This window comes from Periophthalmus magnuspinnatus, chromosome 8, assembly GCF_009829125.3.
Source record: "Periophthalmus magnuspinnatus isolate fPerMag1 chromosome 8, fPerMag1.2.pri, whole genome shotgun sequence".
NCBI lineage: Eukaryota > Metazoa > Chordata > Actinopteri > Gobiiformes > Gobiidae > Periophthalmus > Periophthalmus magnuspinnatus.
In genome coordinates, this window is record NC_047133.1 from 5186537 (window position 1) to 5208617 (window position 22081).

The 22081-nt window shown below is 38.5% G+C and overlaps 5 protein-coding genes across 6 annotated transcripts in view; 4 read left to right on the forward strand and 1 right to left on the reverse strand.

Moving 5' to 3' along the window:
• Positions 1 to 2023: 2023 nt before the first annotated feature.
• On the forward strand, positions 2024 to 4583 carry atp6v0ca (ATPase H+ transporting V0 subunit ca). The gene is made up of 3 exons (XM_033970734.2): positions 2024 to 2175; positions 3173 to 3356; positions 3441 to 4583. The coding sequence occupies exons 1-3, from the start codon at positions 2103 to 2105 to the stop codon at positions 3643 to 3645; spliced, it is 462 nt and encodes a 153-aa protein (XP_033826625.1). The 5' UTR covers positions 2024 to 2102; the 3' UTR covers positions 3646 to 4583.
• A 2300-nt stretch (positions 4584 to 6883) lies between these two features.
• On the forward strand, positions 6884 to 11904 carry spsb3a (splA/ryanodine receptor domain and SOCS box containing 3a). 2 transcript variants are annotated; one of them, XM_033971481.2, is made up of 7 exons: positions 6884 to 7197; positions 7879 to 8083; positions 8248 to 8428; positions 8502 to 8689; positions 9954 to 10056; positions 10130 to 10255; positions 10349 to 11904. In XM_033971481.2, exons 2-7 carry the CDS (start codon positions 7958 to 7960, stop codon positions 10738 to 10740), a joined length of 1116 nt encoding a protein of 371 aa, XP_033827372.1. In that variant the 5' UTR covers positions 6884 to 7197; positions 7879 to 7957; the 3' UTR covers positions 10741 to 11904. The 2 variants fall into 2 exon arrangements, with proteins under 2 accessions (XP_033827372.1, XP_055079510.1); XM_055223535.1 differs by lacking the exon at positions 6884 to 7197 and having other exon boundaries at positions 7993 to 8083; positions 8253 to 8428; positions 10349 to 11882.
• A 481-nt stretch (positions 11905 to 12385) lies between these two features.
• mrps34 (mitochondrial ribosomal protein S34) lies at positions 12386 to 14981 on the forward strand. The gene is made up of 4 exons (XM_033971419.2): positions 12386 to 12452; positions 12622 to 12984; positions 13056 to 13098; positions 13750 to 14981. The coding sequence occupies exons 2-4, from the start codon at positions 12667 to 12669 to the stop codon at positions 14040 to 14042; spliced, it is 654 nt and encodes a 217-aa protein (XP_033827310.1). The 5' UTR covers positions 12386 to 12452; positions 12622 to 12666; the 3' UTR covers positions 14043 to 14981.
• A 165-nt stretch (positions 14982 to 15146) lies between these two features.
• Positions 15147 to 18658, forward strand: nme3 (NME/NM23 nucleoside diphosphate kinase 3). The gene is made up of 5 exons (XM_033971420.2): positions 15147 to 15228; positions 15842 to 15972; positions 16799 to 16900; positions 16971 to 17083; positions 18020 to 18658. The coding sequence occupies exons 1-5, from the start codon at positions 15183 to 15185 to the stop codon at positions 18135 to 18137; spliced, it is 510 nt and encodes a 169-aa protein (XP_033827311.1). The 5' UTR covers positions 15147 to 15182; the 3' UTR covers positions 18138 to 18658.
• Positions 18659 to 18984: 326 nt separating this feature from the next.
• The window catches only part of mapk8ip3 (mitogen-activated protein kinase 8 interacting protein 3), a 31118-nt gene continuing 28021 nt past the window's right edge, over positions 18985 to 22081 (reverse strand). The window contains exons 31-33 of the mRNA XM_055223523.1: positions 21539 to 21703; positions 20568 to 20714; positions 18985 to 19939 (exon numbers count right to left, since the gene is read on the reverse strand). Of these exons, the coding sequence (XP_055079498.1) occupies positions 19812 to 19939; positions 20568 to 20714; positions 21539 to 21703 (440 nt within the window). The 3' untranslated portion in view covers positions 18985 to 19811. The remainder of the gene's footprint in view (positions 19940 to 20567; positions 20715 to 21538; positions 21704 to 22081) is intronic.

Consider the following 22081-nt stretch of genomic DNA (forward strand, 5'->3'; position numbering starts at 1 on the left):
TGACAGGCTCCTCATGTCCCGCTCCCAGTGTTTTAGCCGAAGTGGAGTGAAAACTCTCTAATGATTCTAAGTGTTTAACCCCTTAACGTTCCGACAGCCCGCCCTCGGGCGCACTGTTACGCACTGTTTTGCAGCGGTTTTGCGTTTTAAACACGGCGAAACGGACAAAACAAAGGAAGTACGTGACCGAGGACACTGTGGATGTTTGTACAAGTTAAACTAGAGGCATCTCGGACCCGGAGCGGTTCGTGGAACAGAGTGAAGATCTAATGATGGACTCAGGAGCAGAGGACCTTATGTGCTGATGGACTGGATGCTGTTCCTGATCGGTAAGCGTGGTTTATTCTGCTATTGACTTAATTGTGGGTCAAATGTGTATTATGTGTAATCATTAGCATTAGCTAATGCCAATCTGCGTCCCCCAACCACCACCAATCATCACGCACACACCACTTGGGCGAAGTGTCTTGCCTAAGGACACAATGAGAGAACTAAGGACACAATGAGAGAACTAAGGACACAATGAGAGAAGTTGGTCCGAGCAGGACTCGATCCTCCAACTTCTAAACACTGAGCCACTGTTGCAGAATGAGTGTCACACTGTCACATGTACAGTGTGTTCTTAGTTTCCATTTCCATTTACATTTTGAAGGGTGTGTTTGTTCAATGTTTGCAGTGTGTGGTTTGTAAATATATATTTATTTTGACCCATACCACTTGTTTTAAATATATTTTATATACAAATACACATTATATATTGTGTTTTGATATGTTATGTAAATGTACAGTAACAGAGCAGCTGTGCAGATACAGATTCCTCTCAGTGTGTATTGGTCATTGACTCACTAGTTTATGAGTTGTAAAAATGATATGATTGTGTCATATACTGAAAAAGACTTAACGGACTGTCTCTGAGACCACAGTAGGACAGTCTCACTCAGTGCACAGCAAAAGCTTCACACAATGGCTTATACTCATAATACAAGTCAGAGCTTTATAATAAAAATGTTAAGTGTGTTTTCAACATTGGAGTTTACAGTTGGCTTGGGTTGGTTGGAAGCTCATGTTTTGCCATAGTTAAAATTAAATATTTATACTTCCAATAGTATTAACATACTACACAGGTCATTAGCAAGATTTTTGTCATTTTCATTGTATAAGTGGCTAAAGCACTTAATTAAAAGTCTTATAACAGAAATGTAAATGTGGTAATTTGATTCTTTTAATAAACCATTTAACTTGGATAGATGCGGTGCAGCATGACCACAGTGCGCAGGTCTGATGTTGCTCACAGTGGTCCATGGGACCGCTCAAGGAGTTAGTGTGTTTGCTCAGACTCGTGAAAAATTAGAGGGAACATTGCACAAGATATATATTTATCCACAAGGGGAACTTATTTAGACACAGTAGCTCACAAATTTACCAAATTATAATATAATGGTTTTTCAAAATTTAAAAGAAGTGTTTGTTTGCTTGCAACGAAATGTTCAGAAGAGTAAAGGTAAAAACAGATCATTTTAAGCGTGGACATTTATTATTATTATTATTATTATTATTATTATTATTATTATTATTATTATTATTATTATTATTATTATTATTATTATTTTATTATTTTATTTTTGTATTATTATTAATGTATGTCTATTGATACAAACATTTAATCAAATTTTAATGGTTCAATCGCCTGAATACCGCCCACTAGCGTTTCAACTGCAGTCAGTACACTTGCAGCAGAACGTACCAAAATACAAAACACATGACAACACATTTCCCTCGTTAAATCACAGTCAAAATGATGAAGAAAACAATGAAATAAACGTGTATTACTTTCAAACGCTATTGACACATTATAAATAACAATTAAGACAAGTGGTTGTACTTTAATATTCACCCCGCGGAGTCTGAAAATGGTTCGGTCCGGGATGGTAGGTCATGTGACTTTTTCCGTTTCGCCATTTTCCCCTTCTCCACCGGTGCTCGTACTGGTAGCTCCGTGATCGCCCCTAGTCTGTGCTTTCTCCCGTCCAACTGCAGGCCGAAAGGATCCGAAAGAATATAGTTTATTTTAGTAGCCGCGTAGGTTAAACAAAATATCCAAAATGAGTGAGGATGTGCCCGAGTACTCGCCTTTCTTCGCTGTGATGGGAGCCTCCGCGGCCATGGTCTTCAGTGGTAACTAAACCAGTTTTTGCATCTGACACTCCGACCATAATAACGCGATCAGGAAAATGTAGATGCAAGCACTTGAAAGTAACTGTTTAGCTTTATAAAGATAGGCTACAGGAAAGGATGCAGGTGCTTCTTGGGGTGGTCAGGGTCCTCACACCTGCCGAGGATGCGAGGCAGAGGCGGGGGTTGGTTCTGCACACACGTCTGCTACTGACCGCTAATATATATGTCTTATCACAGAAACAATGACCCCCTTAGGACTGATCAGGTTACACGTGATATTTATCGTGGGAAATGTCCATTTGGGCCTTCAGACTGTAGCTGTGGCAAACCCATGACAGCTCCTTAAGCCAGGCCTCTGGAAGTGACTGTCACTACTCAGCATATGGCTCACGTTAGATGGACCATCCTCCTCCTGTCTGCTTTCTTTCGCATCGATAACACGCCTGGATAAGAAATGTGTTGAGATATGACTAATTTATTCACTCACGCCCACCCTAAATCTTACATTTATTACAGCTGTTCATATTACAGTATTTGCCATCAGTGTTGAATAGACAGTTCCAAATAGGCTACAGTGAACAGAATTTCTGGCATTTGTTTCATGAAACATTTTATTATATAGCTTTTTAAAAATGAAAAATCTATTGAATATGGTTTTAAATACCGTAGTATTTCTGTTGTACTTGTGTCTGCATAGTAAGTACACAGTTGTCACGCTGACATTGTACAAATCTGTTCTTGTTTGGCTGCTGATTATTATAGACAAAAATCACACTGCATTATTCAACAGTTTGTTTCTGCAGCAATTTTCCTCACTGGTACTAGTAGAATACTTTTGTATTAGATTAATTTCAATATTGTATGATTTATTGTAGTATCAACTATATTACTGTACACAGCAGAAGAAAGTATACTTCAGACATTTGTGTAATGCTTATGTGCATTATTATTGTAGTATATGTAGTAGATATGACCTAATGTACACTTTGTCTTCTAGCTCTTGGAGCTGCATATGGAACAGCAAAGAGTGGCACAGGCATTGCTGCCATGTCAGTGATGAGGCCAGAACTCATCATGAAGTCCATCATTCCTGTGGTCATGGCTGGTATTATTGCCATCTATGGACTGGTGGTGGCAGTGCTGATAGCAAACAACATATCTGAGAGGGTCACCCTCTATAAGTAAGAGTTCCTGCTTAACTGATTTGTCCTGTTTCAGTACTATTATGGCTACTGCAAACTGTTGTACTTTGTTTTCTTAAACAGGAGCTTCCTGCACCTGGGGGCTGGTCTGAGCGTTGGCCTGAGCGGTCTGGCCGCTGGTTTTGCCATCGGCATTGTGGGCGACGCTGGTGTGAGGGGCACTGCTCAGCAGCCACGACTCTTTGTGGGCATGATCCTCATCTTAATCTTTGCTGAAGTCTTGGGCCTTTATGGTCTTATTGTGGCTCTAATCCTGTCAACAAAATAAGTGTCTCCATCAGCACCATCTCATTCATTCCACATCAAAGCAGCAAGAACAAATAGGAGATTTTCACCTGCATCCATTACACCTGGGTCTGACAGGATAGGATGGCAACACAAACATTTAGGCAGCTCCGTCCTCAGTAGATGTGATGTACCTGCATTGTTTTGGCCATCCGGTTGTGTCAGGTCTTGTGCATATTGAATGGGCATGAAGATGTAGTGGTTGTTGTGGGATGATATGTGGACAGTCCGCCTGATTTGTTGTCTGATCTTAACCTGTACAGTGATCCAAAGTCCCTCCACACCCTGTAAATGTAGTGACCAGTCTGTGCTGTGAGTGTGAGTATACGCGTTTACCTATGCCCCTTTCCAGGTATTTGTTTTTTGTTTGTGATTTTGTCTTTTTTTTTTTTTTTTTTTTTTTTTTTTTGTCTTGGAGATTGCTGAAAAGTTGTGCACATTAGTATTTTATTTTATTTTTCATGTTTTTGGGGACCATTTTTAATCATAATGGTGAGGAGATATCAGGACTTTTTCACTATTTATGAAAACTTGACTTGATGAAAGTGTCTAAATGGAAAACTGTTTATGAAAACCCTGTATACATAAAATATATAAATTATCTGTGTATAGTTAGATTTATTGCACTGTTACATTGTTGGAATTCCTCTGGATGTAGTGTGAATAATAATGGAGGATGTCCACAGGTTGTGACGATTATGTGAGCGTGTGTGCAGGAGTGTGTGTGTTTGTGTGTGGGTGAATAATCTGAATGCTCTATGTATGCAAGTGAAGTTATGTTAAATATGACATTCTTACACACTAGTATCATTTTTCTGTAGTGCTGCTGTCTTTTTTGTTTGTATTTGGTTAAGGTGCGAGCTCACTGTTCAGCCATGCCTGTCAGATTTCCAAATAAAATGCAACCTCCTCCAGAAATAAGTGGTCTCTATTTTATTGTTTGTTTGTTTTTTTGACATTGTAGATGACTTAATGTTACAGCCTTATTGAATACTTCAACCAAACACTATCCTCTGCTCTTTTTAAATGTGAACTGTGTATGTAAACTGTGTGTGTGTGTTTATGGATGGTCTGCCACTTGGCTCAAAGGAGATGTTATTTGTATGTATGGCATGTTTCACAGTATGGCATTTTACTTGTATTTATTCAATTGCAGGTGTTCTTTCTGCTAAAACAAATAACTTGAAAATGCTGTTTATTTGTATAGCACAATTTGTACACAAAGTAATTCAAAGTGCTTTATAGAAGAAATAAAGACATTGAAATCACAATACAGACAAATCAAAACATAAATAATCATTGTAAAATAACATTAATAGAGAAGATTTTAGAATAAAAAATGTTCAGTCATATGCAAAACTAAACAGAACAGTTTGAGCCTGGATTTAAACGTTGTCAAAGTAGAGGCCTGTGTCACATTTTCAGGAAGTATGTTCCAGGTTTTAGCTGCAGAAAACTGAAACACTGATTCTCCATGTTAAGTTCTGACTCTGGCACCAGCAGGAGGCCGGTCCCTGAAGTCCCCAGAGTGCGAGATGTTTCATGTGGCTCTAACATATCAGAGATATACTTTGGTGCTAGACCATGGAGAGACTTATTCACAAACAGAACTGCTTTAAAGTCTATTCTCTGAGCCACAGGAGCCAGAGACTTGAGCACAGGACACATGTGTGAAGTACTTCCTGTTTCTAGTCAGCAGCTGCCCAAGCAGCAGTGTTCTGGATGTAGTGCAGCTGTCTTAATGCTTGCTTGGAGATGCCAGTGAGCAGGACGTTACAGTAGTCTAATCTACTGGAGACAAATGCATGGATAAGTCTTTTTGCAATATTTTTTTAGGTGCTAAAAAGCTGTGGATGGTATTGATTTGATAACCCCTAGATTTCTAGTCAGATTTTAAAGGTTTTAGAGAGAGAGACTGGAGGTGACTGCTGATACATTCTTTTTATTTCTGTGGGCCAAAGAAAATGATATCAGTCTTGTCTGAGTTCAGCTGGAGAAAGTTGTTTTGCCTCCACACACTGATCTGTTGGATGCAGTGGCAGAGTGAATCCACTGGTCCTTATTCACCTGCTGCCAGTGAGACACAGATCTGAGTGTCACCTGTGCAGTTGTGGTAGGACACATTATCGCTGTGTATTAACTGGCCTAAAGGCAGCATGTAGAGATTGAACAACAAGGGTCCCAGGATTGACCCCTGGGACACCCCGCAGGTCAAGGTCATGTGATCTGAGACACACTTTTTAATCTCAGTAAAGTACTTCCTGCCTTCTAGAACTAGAACCAGTTTAGTGCCGTACCAGAGATGCCCACCCAGTCCTTTAGTCTCTGTAAGAGGATCCCATGATCCACAGTGTCAAAGGCAGCACATCAGATCTGACAGGATCAAGACTGAGACTTTGCCTGCATCAGTGTTCAGGTGGATGCTACCTTGATAAGAGCAGTCTCAGTGATGTGGTGGGGTTTAAAACCTGACTGGAATCAATGGAGTTGCTAATTTGGAGAAAGTTAATAAACAGCAGACTGGTTGGTAATTGTTCAATATTGTGGCATCAAGACAACTCTTCTTAAGGAGAAGCTTGATAACTGCAGTTTTCAAAGCTCTTGGGAATGTTCCAGACTGAAGTGACATGTTAACTATGTGAGCGAGTGGTGACAGTAAACTGTTGAGCCCAGAGTTTAGAAATCTAGTGGGTAACACATGGAGGCAGCGTGTAGATGAACTCAGACTGGTGATGATCTCTCTCTTTTCAGTTACAGGTGCAAAGTGAGTCAGTTCTAAATGTGTAGATGCTGTAGGATTGTTATTTGTGTTATAGAATTGGTGGCATTTTTAATGCCCTGAACCTTGTCATTAAAGGATGCTGCAAACTCATTGCACTTAGATGGTGGAAATTAGTGGAAATGCCTAATGGCAGCAGAGCTGGAGGGTTTGTTTACTGCTGCAAAAAGGACAAGAGAGTTGTTACCGCAACTTCTAATAATCTGATGCCCTGACCTTGACCATTTGATCGTAGGAATTCAGTAAATAGCCAAAAAAATGAAATTAATTAATCTGAAATTGTGTATCCAATTTAAATGACAGAGCACAACTATGAATTAAAGGTACAATATGTAACTTTCTTCTTAGTACTTCTTAGTAATACCAATGTGTATGTATATGTGTGTATGAGTCTGTATGGGTGTGTATGTGCGTTTATGCGTGTGTACGTGTGTGTACATGAGGGTGTATGCATCTGTAGGGGTGTGTACGTGTGTGTACGTGTGTGTATGAGCGTGTATGAGTGTGTATGTATCTGTATGAGTGTGTAGGTGTGTGTAGGTGTGTGTAGGGGTGTGTATGTGTGTGTATGTATCTGTATGAGTGTGTATGTATCTGTATGAGTGTGTATGTGTGTGTAGGGGTGTGTATGTGTGTGTATGTGCGCATGAGTGTGTCATTGTTTACGGTCGGTCACACCAGTGTAAGTGGGTCATGGGAAAGGGAAGCTATGCTAACTGCTCAACCATTGACCTTGCGTGAACCGCGGTGTGAAGGGTAAGTTTATTACATCGTGTCTAAATGTTATCGCGACTGAACGTGTCATGTTTCATATGAAAATCAGTCAGTGCACGGCCGCGATCACTGCATTTGTGCTCCGATAGCATCCAGAGCTAACGGCAGCTAGTTAGCACACTAAGCTAGCAGATGGGCGCTCTGCAATGCCAAACAAAAATATTCCACACTTCTTCTATTTGATATGACTCATTTTATAATATGTTCGAGCTAAGATTAGTACAGTATGTTGTGCACGCGTTTTATGACATGATTTGTGTTGGTAGATCATTGACATGGCTATCTTGATTTCATTTAATGACTTTGGCCAAGAGAAAAACATATGGTGAGGATGACCAAAATGAATTACTGTTAATTCTGATTGTGAGCACTGTTTAATAAATCATTCACTTATTCATTATTATGGAGCAAGCTATGTGCCTCAAACCCAAAACGATATATAACCAATTATGTTGTATTCATAGGTCATTTAAATATGCTGTAGAGCTTCATTTAGCGTCAGCGTCCATTTATTTTGTCTGATTAAAAATTAGGATCGTTGCTATACCATTTAACAATTGAAAACAACTTTTGCATCGTTAAAATGTTGCATATAACAAGCATAAAAGAAAGCTGAAACCTATTCAGTGTCACAATTTATGATGTTTCTCTTGCATTGAGCAGCTTGCTTTGAGCAACTGATGCCTACAGTCTGGACTAAACCTGAGCTGATGAGCAGGACCTGATCCATACTGGTGCTGCCATGTCTAGAAGAAGCCGAAACAGCCGGGCCTGGCGATATGTGTGGGGAGGAATAAGACAAGACGCAGATGCTCGAGCTCTTGTGTTGGCTTCTGAGAATGAGGACTGGGGTTATGAGCGCCTAGAGGTAAGACAGACACAAGTGCTGTTTGTTGTGACTGTGAAAATATTGGGTGTTTTTGTCTCCTCACATGATGGCAGTAGTTTAGTTGCTGTAGCAGATATGAGTTTCAAAAAGAAAAAAGTTTATTCTACTATTTGACTTATGATATACATATTTGTTCTCTTAAGTACAGTGATTCTGACTCCGAGGCGGACTTCTCAGCAGTTATGGCCCCCCCAGTCCCCAGTGCTGTGCCTGTTACTGGAGAGTCATACTGTGGCTGTGATTCACAAGCTGACACCAGCTACAATTCCCGATTACGAGGATTTCACCAAGTGAAAGACTGCCACTGTGGAGAGGATGATCAAGGCAAATACATCACTGATCAACAATTATAATGTAGACTTTTTATCAACAGTGACTCTTAAATATATGTTTTTAGATTTCGACTGGGTTTGGGATACTAGCAGCAGATCCACAGCAACATTATTGAGTTGTGACAACCGCAAAGTGAACTTCCACTCTGAATACAGCTGTGGCACAGCTGCAGTGCGTGGCTCCAAAGAGCTGGTGGAAGGCCAACACTTCTGGGAGATCAAGATGACGTCCCCAGTGTATGGGACAGACATGGTGAGACTTACTTTTTATTTTAATCAACGTAAACATGGGTTTTTGTTTAAGATGTCATTGGCCCAAGCCAGTAACTAAGTAACTGTTCCTGATGAGTTACTTGTTTTGAGACCCGTCTGAGAGCAATACCCTGGTGAGGGACTAATTAACCCACTGTATGAAATCTATGCATGAGAAGATGCAAAAAATTATGTTATGGATATGCAGCATTTTTTCATGGTTGGCTAGCAAGGGCGAAAAGCTTCCCAAAAAACACAAAATTTTAAATGCACATGCCTGGTCAAACCAGGTTGAAATCACTTATACATTGGCTGCCAGTGATTACGCTGACAGGTCAAACACAATGAGCAGTGCTAGAGTGCCACTTATAGGAATGCACAAAGTTTACAATGGGGAGAAAAAAAAAGATTCATGTGTTAAACTTTGTAACACGGCTTCAAAAAATGTTTCCTGTTTCTTTGATACCTGCTCACCGCCACATGCATCAGCCTACAGAGCTAAAATTTTAGCCAACAGTGCAAAATCAAAGCCTGAATAGAGCAAAGTAATGAGCACATAACCAACTGTGACTATAGCGCCCCCTACAATATACATACAAATTTAAAAAATAAAACAATAGTGAAAAATTATCCAGTTATCACAAAACCTGGGGGATTAATTGTATGTAACATAACATGGACAAAAGTCAATTGAACCAACATCATTTTTGTTTTCGTTTGGACTCTGGAATATCCACTTTTTCATACTGGACTTTCCAAATCTATATAAAGAGAAATAATCACTTTATGCAAAGCTATTGAAAACTGACACAAACATTATTTAGTTCACTGATTGAAAAAGTCAATTGCTTTATTATGCATTAGGTTACAGGTTCAAGGCTATGGAACCCACCAGAACAATGAGAATTATGTAACTATGGTTCCATGAATCACAGATGCAAACTGCAAAGTGTCATTATTTGGGTCAAAAAAGTCAATTACATCATAGGAACCTCCATGTATTTTACACAAGGTTGCTGGTTCAAAGCCCTGAACCACACCAGTATAAGTCAATTGGCACACTTCACAATGAAAATAGGGTGAAAAGCTGATAGCTTGGGTGGCTGTCAGGAAGGGAGAATGGCATGCTGGGTAGTCACATATAGAGGTGGTCGCAATTCAGGGGCCGTTGCGATTCAGAGGCGTCACGCGTCTCTGGCAAGTGTGTATTGTGGTGAGGACCATCATCGCTGCTTGTGGCTTTAATTCCCCTTTTGTGTTTTCAGATGGTTGGGATTGGTACTTGTGACGTTAACCTGGACAAATATAGGCATACATTTTGCAGCCTGTTGGGAAAGGATGCTGACAGCTGGGGCCTTTCTTACACTGGTAACATTTACATTTTGTGTTTATAAGTTGGACGGTTACAGAATGTTTGAAATGCTAAACATTTTCTTTACAGGTCTGTTGCACCATAAAGGAGACAAGATGAATTTCTCCACCCGCTTTGGACAAGGTTCTATTATTGGTGTCCATCTGGACACTTGGCATGGAACTCTTACATTTTTTAAGAATCGCAAGTGCATTGGTGGGTTTAGAATGTCAGACAATATATGTCAAAAATTAAATGTGGTTTTATATTCTATTTTATGCTTCTTTTTTTTAATTTTTTTTAAACTAGGTGTTGCTGCCACAGAGCTACAGAATAAGCGTTTTTATCCAATGGCCTGCTCAACAGCAGCAAAGAGCAGTATGAAGGTAATCCGCTCCTGCTCTGCTCCCACCTCCCTGCTCTATCTCTGCTGTGCACGTCTCCGCCAACTGCTGCCAGACTCTGTAGACACTCTAGATGTGCTACCACTGCCACCCGGTCTCCGTCATTTATTACATAACAAACTTGGGTGGGTGCTGAGTCTCAGGAGTGGCAGCTTAGAAGAGACTCTGGATGAGCCTGAGCAGTCCCCAGACCTACCTATCCCTGCTCTGGCTGGACCATCCTCCTCGGAGAGCGATTCAGAGGGCTGCACTTCAGACCCTGAAGCCTGTCAGAGGAAAAGATGTCGCTGGACATAGAAAACTTCTTCCTACCTCCTCCCAAACACTGGCACTGTCGTATGGCAGCTAACCCAGTAGTCACCTGCCTGTCTGAAATCTATCTTCAGACAGTCAATTCAAAAAACCAGTTTTAGCAAGTCCATGAAAGTCTATTAATGACCCAACTCAACAGTACAAAGTTCTCTCTGAAAATTGAAGCCTTGATTATAAGACATTGAGCTTCTTTTTTTATTTTAAAGTTATGCAAATGCTTTACACTGTTTTTCAGTTTACAACTAACCATGGTGTCTGTTACTGTAACTACTATATATACTAAAACAGAATAACTGTTACAAAGAGGGTATTTTACATCTTTACCTGTAATATTTTAAATGTAAAAAAAATCATTAGGGTATTTTTAAAGTAAATCTAAACAGAATAATTGAAACTTGTGTGTCATAACTATTTGCATTTCTTCCCTTATAACATTCATTCTGAATATGAATGACAAAAGATGCACATATATTTTATGTTTGTCAGATGTTATTAGCAATTTTAATGTTAAACGTTGCTGGATTTTATGCAATGTTATTCTTTTGGTGCTTTGTGTACTCACTCCTGTTACAGTCATGGGCCATTTTGATCAGCCTATAGGGTCCATCATGAAAGGATGCATTGGTTGAATCGTGGCCGCACAATTACAGTGATTTTTAATTTTTGATTCCATAAAAGGTATTGTGTATCATGCTAAATGTAAACAAAATGCTGCCATCTGGAGTTACTGTCATTTTAAATGGCTGTAGTATTTCTAGTGCTGGTATGACCCTATATGTAAACAAATTACACATATAGTCATCTGATGTAAACAGTGTAGGATGGTAGGATTCACCACAAAATGAAAGATCGCCAAACTCATAACCTTGATATATAATCGTTGCAAGCTGCAATGGACCAAGCTTATATGTGATAAGTCCTAACGACGTGACATCACAAATGTAAAAATCTGTTGTTTGTAATGAAGCCAATGCGTCTTATTCACAGTATTCGTCTTCATGTTAAATGCATCTAAGCACTTTTTATGACTGTAAATACAAAATAATTTCCTTTATTATATCTCATAAGGTAAAGATATATGTTAAAGCCTTTTCTGAATAAGTTAAAAGCATGATTTTCCACTCAGAATAAAATGAATGCTTAATACTGAGTTTGTTTGTCATTTATTAATGATTTATGATCAGTAATTTTAATTTTATTGTGAATCTTAACTTTAAATTAGAAAATATTTTTAAAGGTACACTATGTAATTATTTTGTAGAAGGGTCCGCTATCTCTCCAAGTTAGTTCTTTGCCTGGAATGTTCCACAGTACGGCATTAGACTTATGTTTCTCCATGGATGATGCATTAATTCTCACAGTAAGAATTAATGTTTTTCAAGGTGTTTTTAAGCAATAAAATATCTGTGTTTGGATAAATAGAAAATAGATGTTTAATGCCATACTGTGGAATATTCATGGCAAAGCAATTACATATCCATGGAGCTGAGTAGATGGTGGAACCAAAACCATAAAAGTTAGAGTGCATCTTTAAAGTATGCATTTTTTCGGTTAGAGGTCATTGGAATTATGCAAATCTTTTTGAGGCGGAACTATGTACACTTGGTTCCTTGTTTCTTCCGGAAAATATTGTGCACGGACTTAGATTCAATGCCGGTCGTGCTTGAGGTCAAGTGAAACGGATCTCTCAACACAAAGTAGGTATTATTCAAGCTTTTAAACATGTATTTATCATGCACATGTGTTTTAGTGATTATTCTTACATATGTATCTCCAGCAACAGTGCTACTAATTTGTCTAATGCTACATAAATCATGCTAAGCTAGCTGCCATCATCATGTCATGTGTTGTGTTTATGTATTGCAGAGGAGCTTTAATCCGAACCATTGACCGTTTTAACAGTTGACAAAGATGGCAAAGAAAAAGAGACTTCGCCTTATAGCCGAGATGGCACGCAAAATTCGGGCATATCGTGAGCTCAAGTCCAGACCACGGGATTCCCAGAAGTATGACCTAGACTACGAGACGATGAAGCGTCCTCTCACCGGGAAAAGGCTGCCCGTCATGGCGTGGCAGGACGTGCGCAGGGAGAGCAGGCTGTTTTCATTATTAGCAAGCATGAAACTGTTTGGTGTAGGGCGCCTGTTCACTCGCAAGTCCTGGATAGAAGATCACCCTGAACCATGCTTCTGGGAGATCACTAAAGTCAAAGTGGACTACACAGCAGAGGTAAAATGGTGAAGGATTCTATCATGCAGCCAGCAGAAAAAATATTAACCATGCATTTGTGTTTTTGTTAGAACATGGATCATGGCAAGGCATGGGGGATTCTTAGCTTCAAAGGTAACTGGTATATATTTTTTCTATCTTTGATCTGCAGAATAGTTTAGGAGGATGTTGCTCAGTAGTGCTTTTCCTCAAAGTTACTGTACAGTTCTGTGCATTATTCATTGACTCTATCCTCAGTGGTGGACTGAAGTGAGGAAGCCAATCTGCGCCATCATCTACCCTGATCACCACCAGTCACACACACATCACATTTATTGTAGGCAACTTGGGTGAAGCTAAGGACACAATAGCAGTATGCACTAGAGCTACTGTTGCCCCACTGCATAATCTGGTATTCTCAGTGGTCTTAAGATGGTAACGCCCACTAAATCAACTATCCTGTGGTTTGTAAACACTTAATTCAAAGAGTCAACATATTGGTAACTTCAAAATGCATTTTTGGTATGCCACTGGATTGAGAAAATAGTCATTGTTTTTTACCAATTATTTCTGCATTTGCCACTGTAAAAGAAAAGGTATACAAACTGTGAATACAACTTTCAGAGTGGTAGTTTTGCATAAACACTGCATGAAGTGCATCAAGTCTGATACTTGAGAATTCTGGATGCAGCATAACCTGTCAGAGTAGTGACGTCAGGGATTGTTGTAAGTGAAAAGAGTCCATGACAAATAAGATAATGATAATACCTCTTTTCTTTTACTCAGGAAAAAAGGAGACTGAGGTTAAAGAGATTGACAAGGTGATGTACCACGACTGGAGGCTGATCCCCAAACACTTGGAGCATGAGTTCACAGACTTCCAGCCTCTCCCTTCTCCTCCCCAGCGCTCCGTCCCATACCCTCCCCTTCTCCGTGCCATGATCTTGGCCCAACAGAAGAAAAATGGTGCTGTGTTTGAGGAGCCTGCCCTGCACCTGCAAAGAACTGTTACATTTAACAAAAACTATTTTAAAATGAAGGAACAAGAACGGCAGAACAGCGAAGGAACACCTGTATGATTGTGTCTTTCACATTTGGACATTTTAAGAAATGACATGTCTCCTCTTAAAGGTACACTATGTAATCTTTCGGATGGAGTGTCTGCCACCTGCTTGTCTTAGTAGGAATGTTACTGCGTTGTATGGAGAGCATTGAGTGTACAGAATTAAACATCTATTTTGCATTACTTTGTTAGCAGGTGTTTTTAGTACCCAAAGACGCATTAAATGTCATGCATTCTTATTGTGAGTTCACACAGCACAGATCAGACCTGTAAGTTACCTTGATGGCTTCATCTACTTGTCTTCATTGAAATAAGTTGCCATACTGTGGAATATTCTAGGCAAAGCAATAACCTCTCCATAAAGACAAGCAGGTGGTGCCCTCCAACAGAAGAGTTACATGATGCACCTTTAAGGCAAATTTATTTGCATAGCACAATTCGTACACAAGGTAATTCAAAGTGCTTTACAGAATAAGAAAGACATTAAAATCGCAATACAACAAATCAAAACATAAATAACCACAAATAATCAGCATAAAATTAACATTAAAGGAGAAATGTGCAGAATAAAAACCTTTATAAAAACCTTTCAATCATATACACAGCTAAACAGAACTGTTTTGAGCCTGGATTTAAACATTTAATTTATGCTCTAAATCCTCTGTATAGGCACTTGCATTTGTGAACAGCTTAAAGTGTTTTTAAACAGAATAAATAACCTATATAGTTAAATAATACTGCCAAACATAATGGTTTTTATTAATGGGTTATGAGCATGAATAAGTATGTGTGTATTATCTATTAAAATGTAATGAAATGTGTTGTCCTTGTTTGTTTGTTTTTTTATTTCATTTATTTATTTTTTTATTTGTATTTTTTTTGCTAAGCAGTAGAGTAGACCATGAAAATGGCAAATCACCAATAAAATTAAAGGGAAAAATAAATTGTTTTATTTTATGTAAAGTCTACAATTTATTAATTTGACTAAAGAAATTATAATTACGACTAAAGAGCCCAAAAAACAAAAATTGACAAAGAAAAGTATTATGTTTAACCAAATTAGTGGGAAGTGACGCGCTGCTCTGTCGGAACTTGGCGCGCGCTTCACGGAAAAGTCTCTTCATCGCCGCGCGCGCCCTGCTCCAACTCTGCCACAATGTTCGGCTTGTTTCTATCATTTTTTGCACATATTTTTAGGTCAGGTGGGTACATATACATTTCCCGGACTTGTTTAAACGTGATTGTCAAATATTCTAATCTTAAATTGAGCAAAACTGTGGTAGATGACGTAAATTGTTCCTGCAGGAGCAAAGCGGTGCTACTATGGAACTTGAGAGGCAATGTAGGGCGTGCAGTGATACTTTGTAGTACTTACTCGTGTTACTGTTTGTTTGTGATCATATTCTAACATGGACAGTGTAAATACTGATGATACTATGATATGATGAAGATGAGTGAGTGTTGAGTTGGGATTATGTTATAGCAGGAGGATGGAAACACTAATCTATGGCACATGTCTGGTTCAGCTAATGCATGTACTGTAATGTGAAGTTTATTTGACTTAAAAATAACTGTGCATGTTCCCAAATTTGCTCCATGCGCGCTCAAACTTGACAAACTTTGGCAAACTAGTAAAACCTGAAGAACACGACAGAGTGGAAAACTGTCCTGTCTGGACTTTTCAACTGTAATCTCTTCTGTATGTGCATTCCCTAATTTATATTTAATCCATCTTCTCCTGCATGGATTTGTGATATTTCTCTTTCAGCAATGATGCCTAACTTTTATGTAATTTCTCTCTTTTTTAAACTCTAGGCTGGACTGGTGTGAATGAGCGCACCTTCATAGCAGTCAAACCAGATGGAGTACAGAGGAGACGAGTGGGAGAAATTGTGCAGCGTTTTGAGAAGAAAGGGTTTAAACTGGTGGGCTTCAAGCTGATGCAGGTAATTGGCACCAACAGCTGGTAGTTTGTTGTTTATTAGTTATTGCGTATAAAGAACACACTTAATGCACCCTTATGTAGGTTGCCAGGGCCTTAAACTGCACATAGAGGAAATATACAAGTTTATCTCATCACATAAAAGCTCAGAACTTCCAGAATTCACTCAATCAGCTACAGAGGCTGCACTAGCATTGATTAATGATTGGCTATAGGTGCTGGCGTTTAGGTTGTGAGGAATCAGATAAGTGAGAGTCCTTTTACATTTAAACTAACTAGATTTCAGCATCAAAACTGTTAAACCAAACTCATGTGAGGCTCATTCTGTTTTGTGATCCAAAACACCAAATTATAACTTATTTATCTTTATTTATACAGGAACTTGGGCTCTCTTTTCCATTGGTGCCCTGTTTAACATACAATAGAAGCTGAAAAAACAAACAAGTTCATAGCAAAAGACGAAGTTTAAATTTGTATTTGTAAATTTGTTGTAGAAGTGACAATGATTTGTCCAGGTGATGGATTTAAACTTCATCTTTTGCTATGGATCAGACCTGGATGACTGAGGAATTACACAGATATATTCAAGTCCATATAAAACATTAAAAACAGGTGCAGGTGTGTGTATAAAAGTTTGTTACCGGATTATTAAACTGTGACAGCTGAAAGCCATCTTGTCAGTGCTTTCGTATATAAGAATAAATTACATTTGTTGTCAGGCTATGTTTGATTTGAACATGTTTTCCTTATCTGGGGAGAGGAATAGGTCATATTTAAGAAATTTAAACAAGAAATCTCGCATACTGTCCCTAAGGCTCTTGTAATTTCAGGCATCTAAGGAGCTATTGAGAGAACACTACTGGGAACACAGGAATCGTCCCTTTTATAACAAACTCGTGTCATACATGAGCTCAGGGCCAGTGGTTGCAATGGTAAGATTTTGTAAGGTTTATCTTTTCTTGTTTACAGTTGCGTTAGGAACATTCTTTTTTCTTTTTTTAGGTGTGGCAGGGATTAGATGTTGTTAAGACCGGAAGGAAAATGATGGGACAGACCAACCCAACCAACTCACTGCCGGGAACGTTCAGAGGAGATTTCTGTGTGATTATGGGGAAGTAAGTAGTAGACAGTAAGACAGTAGAACATGATAAAGGAGCACTTCTGGTGGAAACCTGCAAAACCCAGGCTCTGTACGTAACTTTGAATGAAGAGTATTTGAACTCGAACACTCTGATCTCTCACTGTTATGCTGAACCATGACAAACAATTGTCTGGGATAGTTACACAGGGTGTTTGCTTTCACATGGTTCTCATTCATTCATGTATTTTTTAAGTGCCCCTGACAGTTGCTTCTGTGGGTCTCATCCAACAAAATGCCTTTTAAATTTCATTATGCAACGCTTTTCCAGACACTCAATGTTGCTTCATAGTTCATTGTGGTGATAAGGTACTATTGTGGCCACAACTGCCCTGGTATAGACTTATGGATAACTGGCGTATTATGCTGTTAAACTACACAATTTACCTACAATATTTAATTAATATGACGTGGCACATATTCATCTTTTAACTGAAAAAGAAAAAAATATTTCTTTTTACCATTCAGTGTCGTTGGGCAAGACACTTCACCGTTCTTGTCTGTGTATGAATAATGTTTGTGTGAGTGATTGGTGGTGCTTGGAGAGGCTGATGGGCCTGCTTGCCAGCCCAGCTTCCATCAGTCTCCCCAGGGCAGCATTGACTATAGAGGGAGCTTACACTGCATTATTCATTTACTTAACAATCGAAGGTAAAATTATTTGAGTATCTTGAAAAGCGCTCATTAAATCCAAGGGTTTACTCTACTAACTTTAACTCCTAAAAGTCATAACCAGCTTCGATCTAACAAAAAGTAGGAATTTCTTTTTTTCTTCTTAATTATTGGATCATAATTATGTATTGTTAAGAAATGCACATTGTAGTGACGATATACTATGACATGACACTTTCTTTGTAGGGCTAAATAATGTATGTGTTTAAGTGTTTTGGACTTGCTTTCATTTGTTTTTCAGGAATGTGATCCATGGCAGTGATTCTGTGGAGAGTGCGCAGAGGGAGATTTCACTGTGGTTCAAAGAGTCGGAGCTCTGTGAGAGGGAGGGCTGCAGCGCCAAGTGGATATACGAGTAACTGCACTGTCAGCCAGCAATATACAAGTCAAGTCCGTACCATGCTTGCTTGGGGGCAGCTCTGCTTTATGTACTCGTGCTAAACCTCAACGTTGTCTTAATCAAAAAAGCCTAACCGTCCAGGGAAAAAAACATGCACACTTTTGAAAGCTTTTGTGACGGCGCTGAAGTAAGAACCAAATAATCAGTGGTTATGTTTACATGCAAAAATCTGATCATTATCTGATTTCTGGGGTTATCAGACTATTGAAATGTCATGTTTACAGTTATATCCGATGTGAGTAATCTGATTTCTTTTTGGTTGTTCACACCTGTGCACAGAGAAATTGTTTTTAGTATTATCTGATTATTCTAGTTATCTGATTATCGTCTGGCCATGTAAAAGAACCCACTGACAATAGAGCAATATTTTGTTTATAAACGGAACATAGTGGACCAAACAAGTTCATAGTGTGGTTATAACTTATTAAAAAAATAAAAAAAAGATGTGGTTTTGTCTTTGTTACACTTCCAATCGTGTGTTGAACAGTAAAAAAAATGGAAAATAGTCTGTTTCAGCACACAAATGTTTAATATCGAATCCACAGAGTCAATGCATACATTTTTAACATGGGCTGAGTATGTCAATTTACAATAATCCTTGTTCCTGTACAAAGTGACAGTTAATGTCGTTCACCTGCTTTAAGCTACTCCTCCCACCAACCAGTTTCATTTTCTTCTCAGGAAAAATGGTACTAAAGCTCTGACCCTTTTAGATAATCTTATTCACATAGTATATTTAATTGCAATTTAAATACAGCCAAAACTTTCCCTCGTAGGTAGTTTTTTCCACATATTTCTGTCCACGTATTTCTCATCTTTCAAAATGTCTTCTCAAAATTTTGATTCATACATTTTTTGGCGGTATTTTTGATGGATAACTGGTGCATAAGTATTGTCCAAAGTTATTAATAAACCTAGCAAAGGCCATACAAATTGCATCATTAAACAGGTTTGGGATACTTAAAGGCACACTGTAACTTTACCGATGAAGAGACTGTTGTCACCGTGAGATGCTATTGCTTTGCCCCGAATGTTTCACGGTATAGAATTACACTTACAGGTCAGATCTGTGGACAGGTGAGCCCACGCACAGCAGAAATACATGTTATTCAATGCATTTTTGAGCACACTTGTTACTGAGTAAAAGCAAAAATGTATAATACTATGGAACATTCTAGGCAAAGCTATAAAATTATCACGGAAACAAGCACGTAGAAAACCCTAAACCAGAAAAGTTACGTTGTGCAAGTTTAAAGTCTATGTTTAGAAGTTTCACAGATGGTAACCGAAGTAGGAAGAGGACTAGATGCAGGACAACCGAGGGAGATTTTGAATGTTTGGGAGGTAGTTTTAGGCTAGGAACAAGGCTCATGGATTTACTTAGAATGCCCAAACAGCATGTCAAGCATATTACAAGATCAAAGAAGAAGGGATTTTTTTTCTTTGTACAATGCATTTAACTTACAAGGTACCAGGAGCAGGGGGTATGGTAGTTAAACATCTTGAAGGGACTTTTACATCAGGGATTAAATACAAGGTTTGGGAGCACTGGAAGCTTTAAGGGCAGAGGAGGAGGATAATAGTTAGTTCAAATGTTGATACTGGGAGTTGCAGGAGTAGGTGGAGAGCCAGGTCACTCAGGGATATAGGACACCTGCCACACAATAATATGGCTCCTCTCGGCTTTGCACAGAGACGACTTGGGCTCCGTGCTCTGGGTGTTGTTGTCCCCTTCCTCTGTCTCGTCGTCCTCGCCATCACCTGAGGATTAAACATAGAATTGGTTCAAATAAATTGTGATTATAGATGAAGCCATGAGCACCATTTGAATTTAATGTTATCCATAAATTAAGGGTGCCTTCACAGTTGTTGTTATTTAGTCCTAAATTGAGCACATTTGTTCCCAAACCAAGTCCTTATGTGAACTTGGTCTGGTTCTGTTTTAGTTCTTGTTTAGTCCTGATCGAGTCCAGTTTCAGTTCAGGTTTATTGCTGGTTTTCTCATAATTTTGATGTGGTGAATGTGTAAGCGCGTAGACACATCCTAAATTTCACAAATAACAGTAAATCATTTTTAAGCCACAGAGCAAAAGAAAGACACATTTAACAGTTTAAGACAGTGTTACATATTCTATAGGTATGATATCACATAGAGGCATAGTATCAGACAGGGAATGAAGGTAAAATGTCAACAAAACTGTAAAATTTTATTACATCTCTGCATTATTAGTGTTAGCCTCAATATATTTTGTGTAATGATTCTGTTTGCTATAGTCTTAGACCCCAAAATCTATCAACCAGTATTTAGTATGCAGTTTAAATGTGTCCCCCGGTTATCTTTATCTGATCTTTAGTACTGATTCCATCCATAACACTGGAGTAGACTCACCAATGCGGAAGTCGATGTAGCCCTCTCCTCCACTCAGCACCAGCACGTTCTGAACGCTCTGCGTCTCGGCCTCCGCAGGGGCCCCAGACCCTTGTGTGTCTGAGGGATTGTCCAGCACACTGCCATTCAACGTGGCCAATACATTACCTGTAAGAAAATATAAAATTTAAGATTAGCCAAGCATAAATAACAGCCTAGGTGTGTATCCAAGTGGTCTCTCACATAACTAATTTTTGTTATTGTGTGTATTAAGTAACTTTTTTGTGACATTAGATCATTTATAGAGATGAATCAATACTGAAATGGGATGATATAGTAATAGTAATATTTTGGTTGGTATTTTTTGGTGAACTTTTAAATGGCATGATCCTTTTTTACTGTGAAATAACTGTGAGTAGGGAGATAAGCTTTTGGCTACATCATATAGACATATAGACATCATCATTTGCTTAGTTTTACAAATCATTATGCGAAGAAATCAGGATTACAGATGTCAAGCATTTTTGCGATTATTCAGGATTACTGACACATTACCAAAAAGTTGTCAAATTCTTTACTGTCATTTACAATATTCAATAGATTATGATTTCTCTAGTGTCTGACCAGCTGAAATAAAACAATCTGGATTTTTTAAAAAGCTAACAATTTTACTTTTTGGGAATATAAATTTGATCTAATTATTACGTTTAAAATATTCAAGAATGTCTTTTCAGATTGCTTATGATTATACAGTAAATTATTACAATTACCAATTTATCTTGACACCTTTATTAGAGCTTCTTATTTTGTAGTAATTCTGTGTTCATTTGATTGTAATGATCACTCCAAGGCTTGACTGGGTTTATTACAGCAAGAGATTTTTAAGATCCACCATAATCTTTAATGAATTGAAGAATAAATTAATGACAGTACTGTATAAAATAATGGACAAAAACCATAAACTAATCATCTCACATACAGCTGACACATACCTGGTACAGAAACAAAGAATTTGACGGCATCTCGGTGTCCGTGGAAACAAAGTTGTGCCTGTGCCATGGAGCAGTACGGGATAAAGCTGCCAGTGCTCTTCTCCGAGCCGTCATCCCCGTACACGTGGATCACGCCTCCAGACGATGTGGGAGACACCTTATTGGCTGATGAGTACAACAGGAAGAAGGATTACAAAAAAGAACTTAATAATTTCTTGATTTCACAACAACAACAATCAAAAACGTAATGTATAAAATAATGAAACATTTGCAGAAATTACAAAAGAAATCAATAAAACACAAGTACACAGATCAAGCATATCATTATGACCACCTCCATAAGGAGCTCAACATTATCTCGGTCACTTTGAAGTCCGCCGTGGTAAATTTAACATTCATTATGGCCATATATTAATAGAAAAATGTAAAATACTGTTTTCATTCCAAAAAACACATTTAAAATTTTGAGGTTAAAGTTTCAGAACCAGATTTAAATGAAATTATAGGTTTTGTGGTAATTAGTTATCACACAGCTGATTAGCC

Coding starts and splice junctions, on each gene's coding strand:
- atp6v0ca (XM_033970734.2), top strand. CDS start 2,103: ATGAGTGAGGATGTGCCCGAGTACTCGCCTTTCTTCGCTGTGATGGGA. Junction 2,176..3,172: donor CGCGGCCATGGTCTTCAGTG/GTAACTAAACCA, acceptor TTTGTCTTCTAG/CTCTTGGAGCTGCATATGGA. Junction 3,357..3,440: donor GAGAGGGTCACCCTCTATAA/GTAAGAGTTCCT, acceptor TTTCTTAAACAG/GAGCTTCCTGCACCTGGGGG.
- nme3 (XM_033971420.2), top strand. CDS start 15,183: ATGTTCGGCTTGTTTCTATCATTTTTTGCACATATTTTTAGGTCAG. Junction 16,901..16,970: donor CAGGGCCAGTGGTTGCAATG/GTAAGATTTTGT, acceptor TTCTTTTTTTAG/GTGTGGCAGGGATTAGATGT. Junction 17,084..18,019: donor TTCTGTGTGATTATGGGGAA/GTAAGTAGTAGA, acceptor TTTGTTTTTCAG/GAATGTGATCCATGGCAGTG.
- mrps34 (XM_033971419.2), top strand. CDS start 12,667: ATGGCAAAGAAAAAGAGACTTCGCCTTATAGCCGAGATGGCACGCAAA. Junction 12,985..13,055: donor AAGTGGACTACACAGCAGAG/GTAAAATGGTGA, acceptor TGTTTTTGTTAG/AACATGGATCATGGCAAGGC. Junction 13,099..13,749: donor GGGGATTCTTAGCTTCAAAG/GTAACTGGTATA, acceptor TCTTTTACTCAG/GAAAAAAGGAGACTGAGGTT.
- spsb3a (XM_033971481.2), top strand. CDS start 7,958: ATGTCTAGAAGAAGCCGAAACAGCCGGGCCTGGCGATATGTGTGGGGA. Junction 8,084..8,247: donor GGGGTTATGAGCGCCTAGAG/GTAAGACAGACA, acceptor TGTTCTCTTAAG/TACAGTGATTCTGACTCCGA. Junction 10,256..10,348: donor TAAGAATCGCAAGTGCATTG/GTGGGTTTAGAA, acceptor TTTTTAAACTAG/GTGTTGCTGCCACAGAGCTA.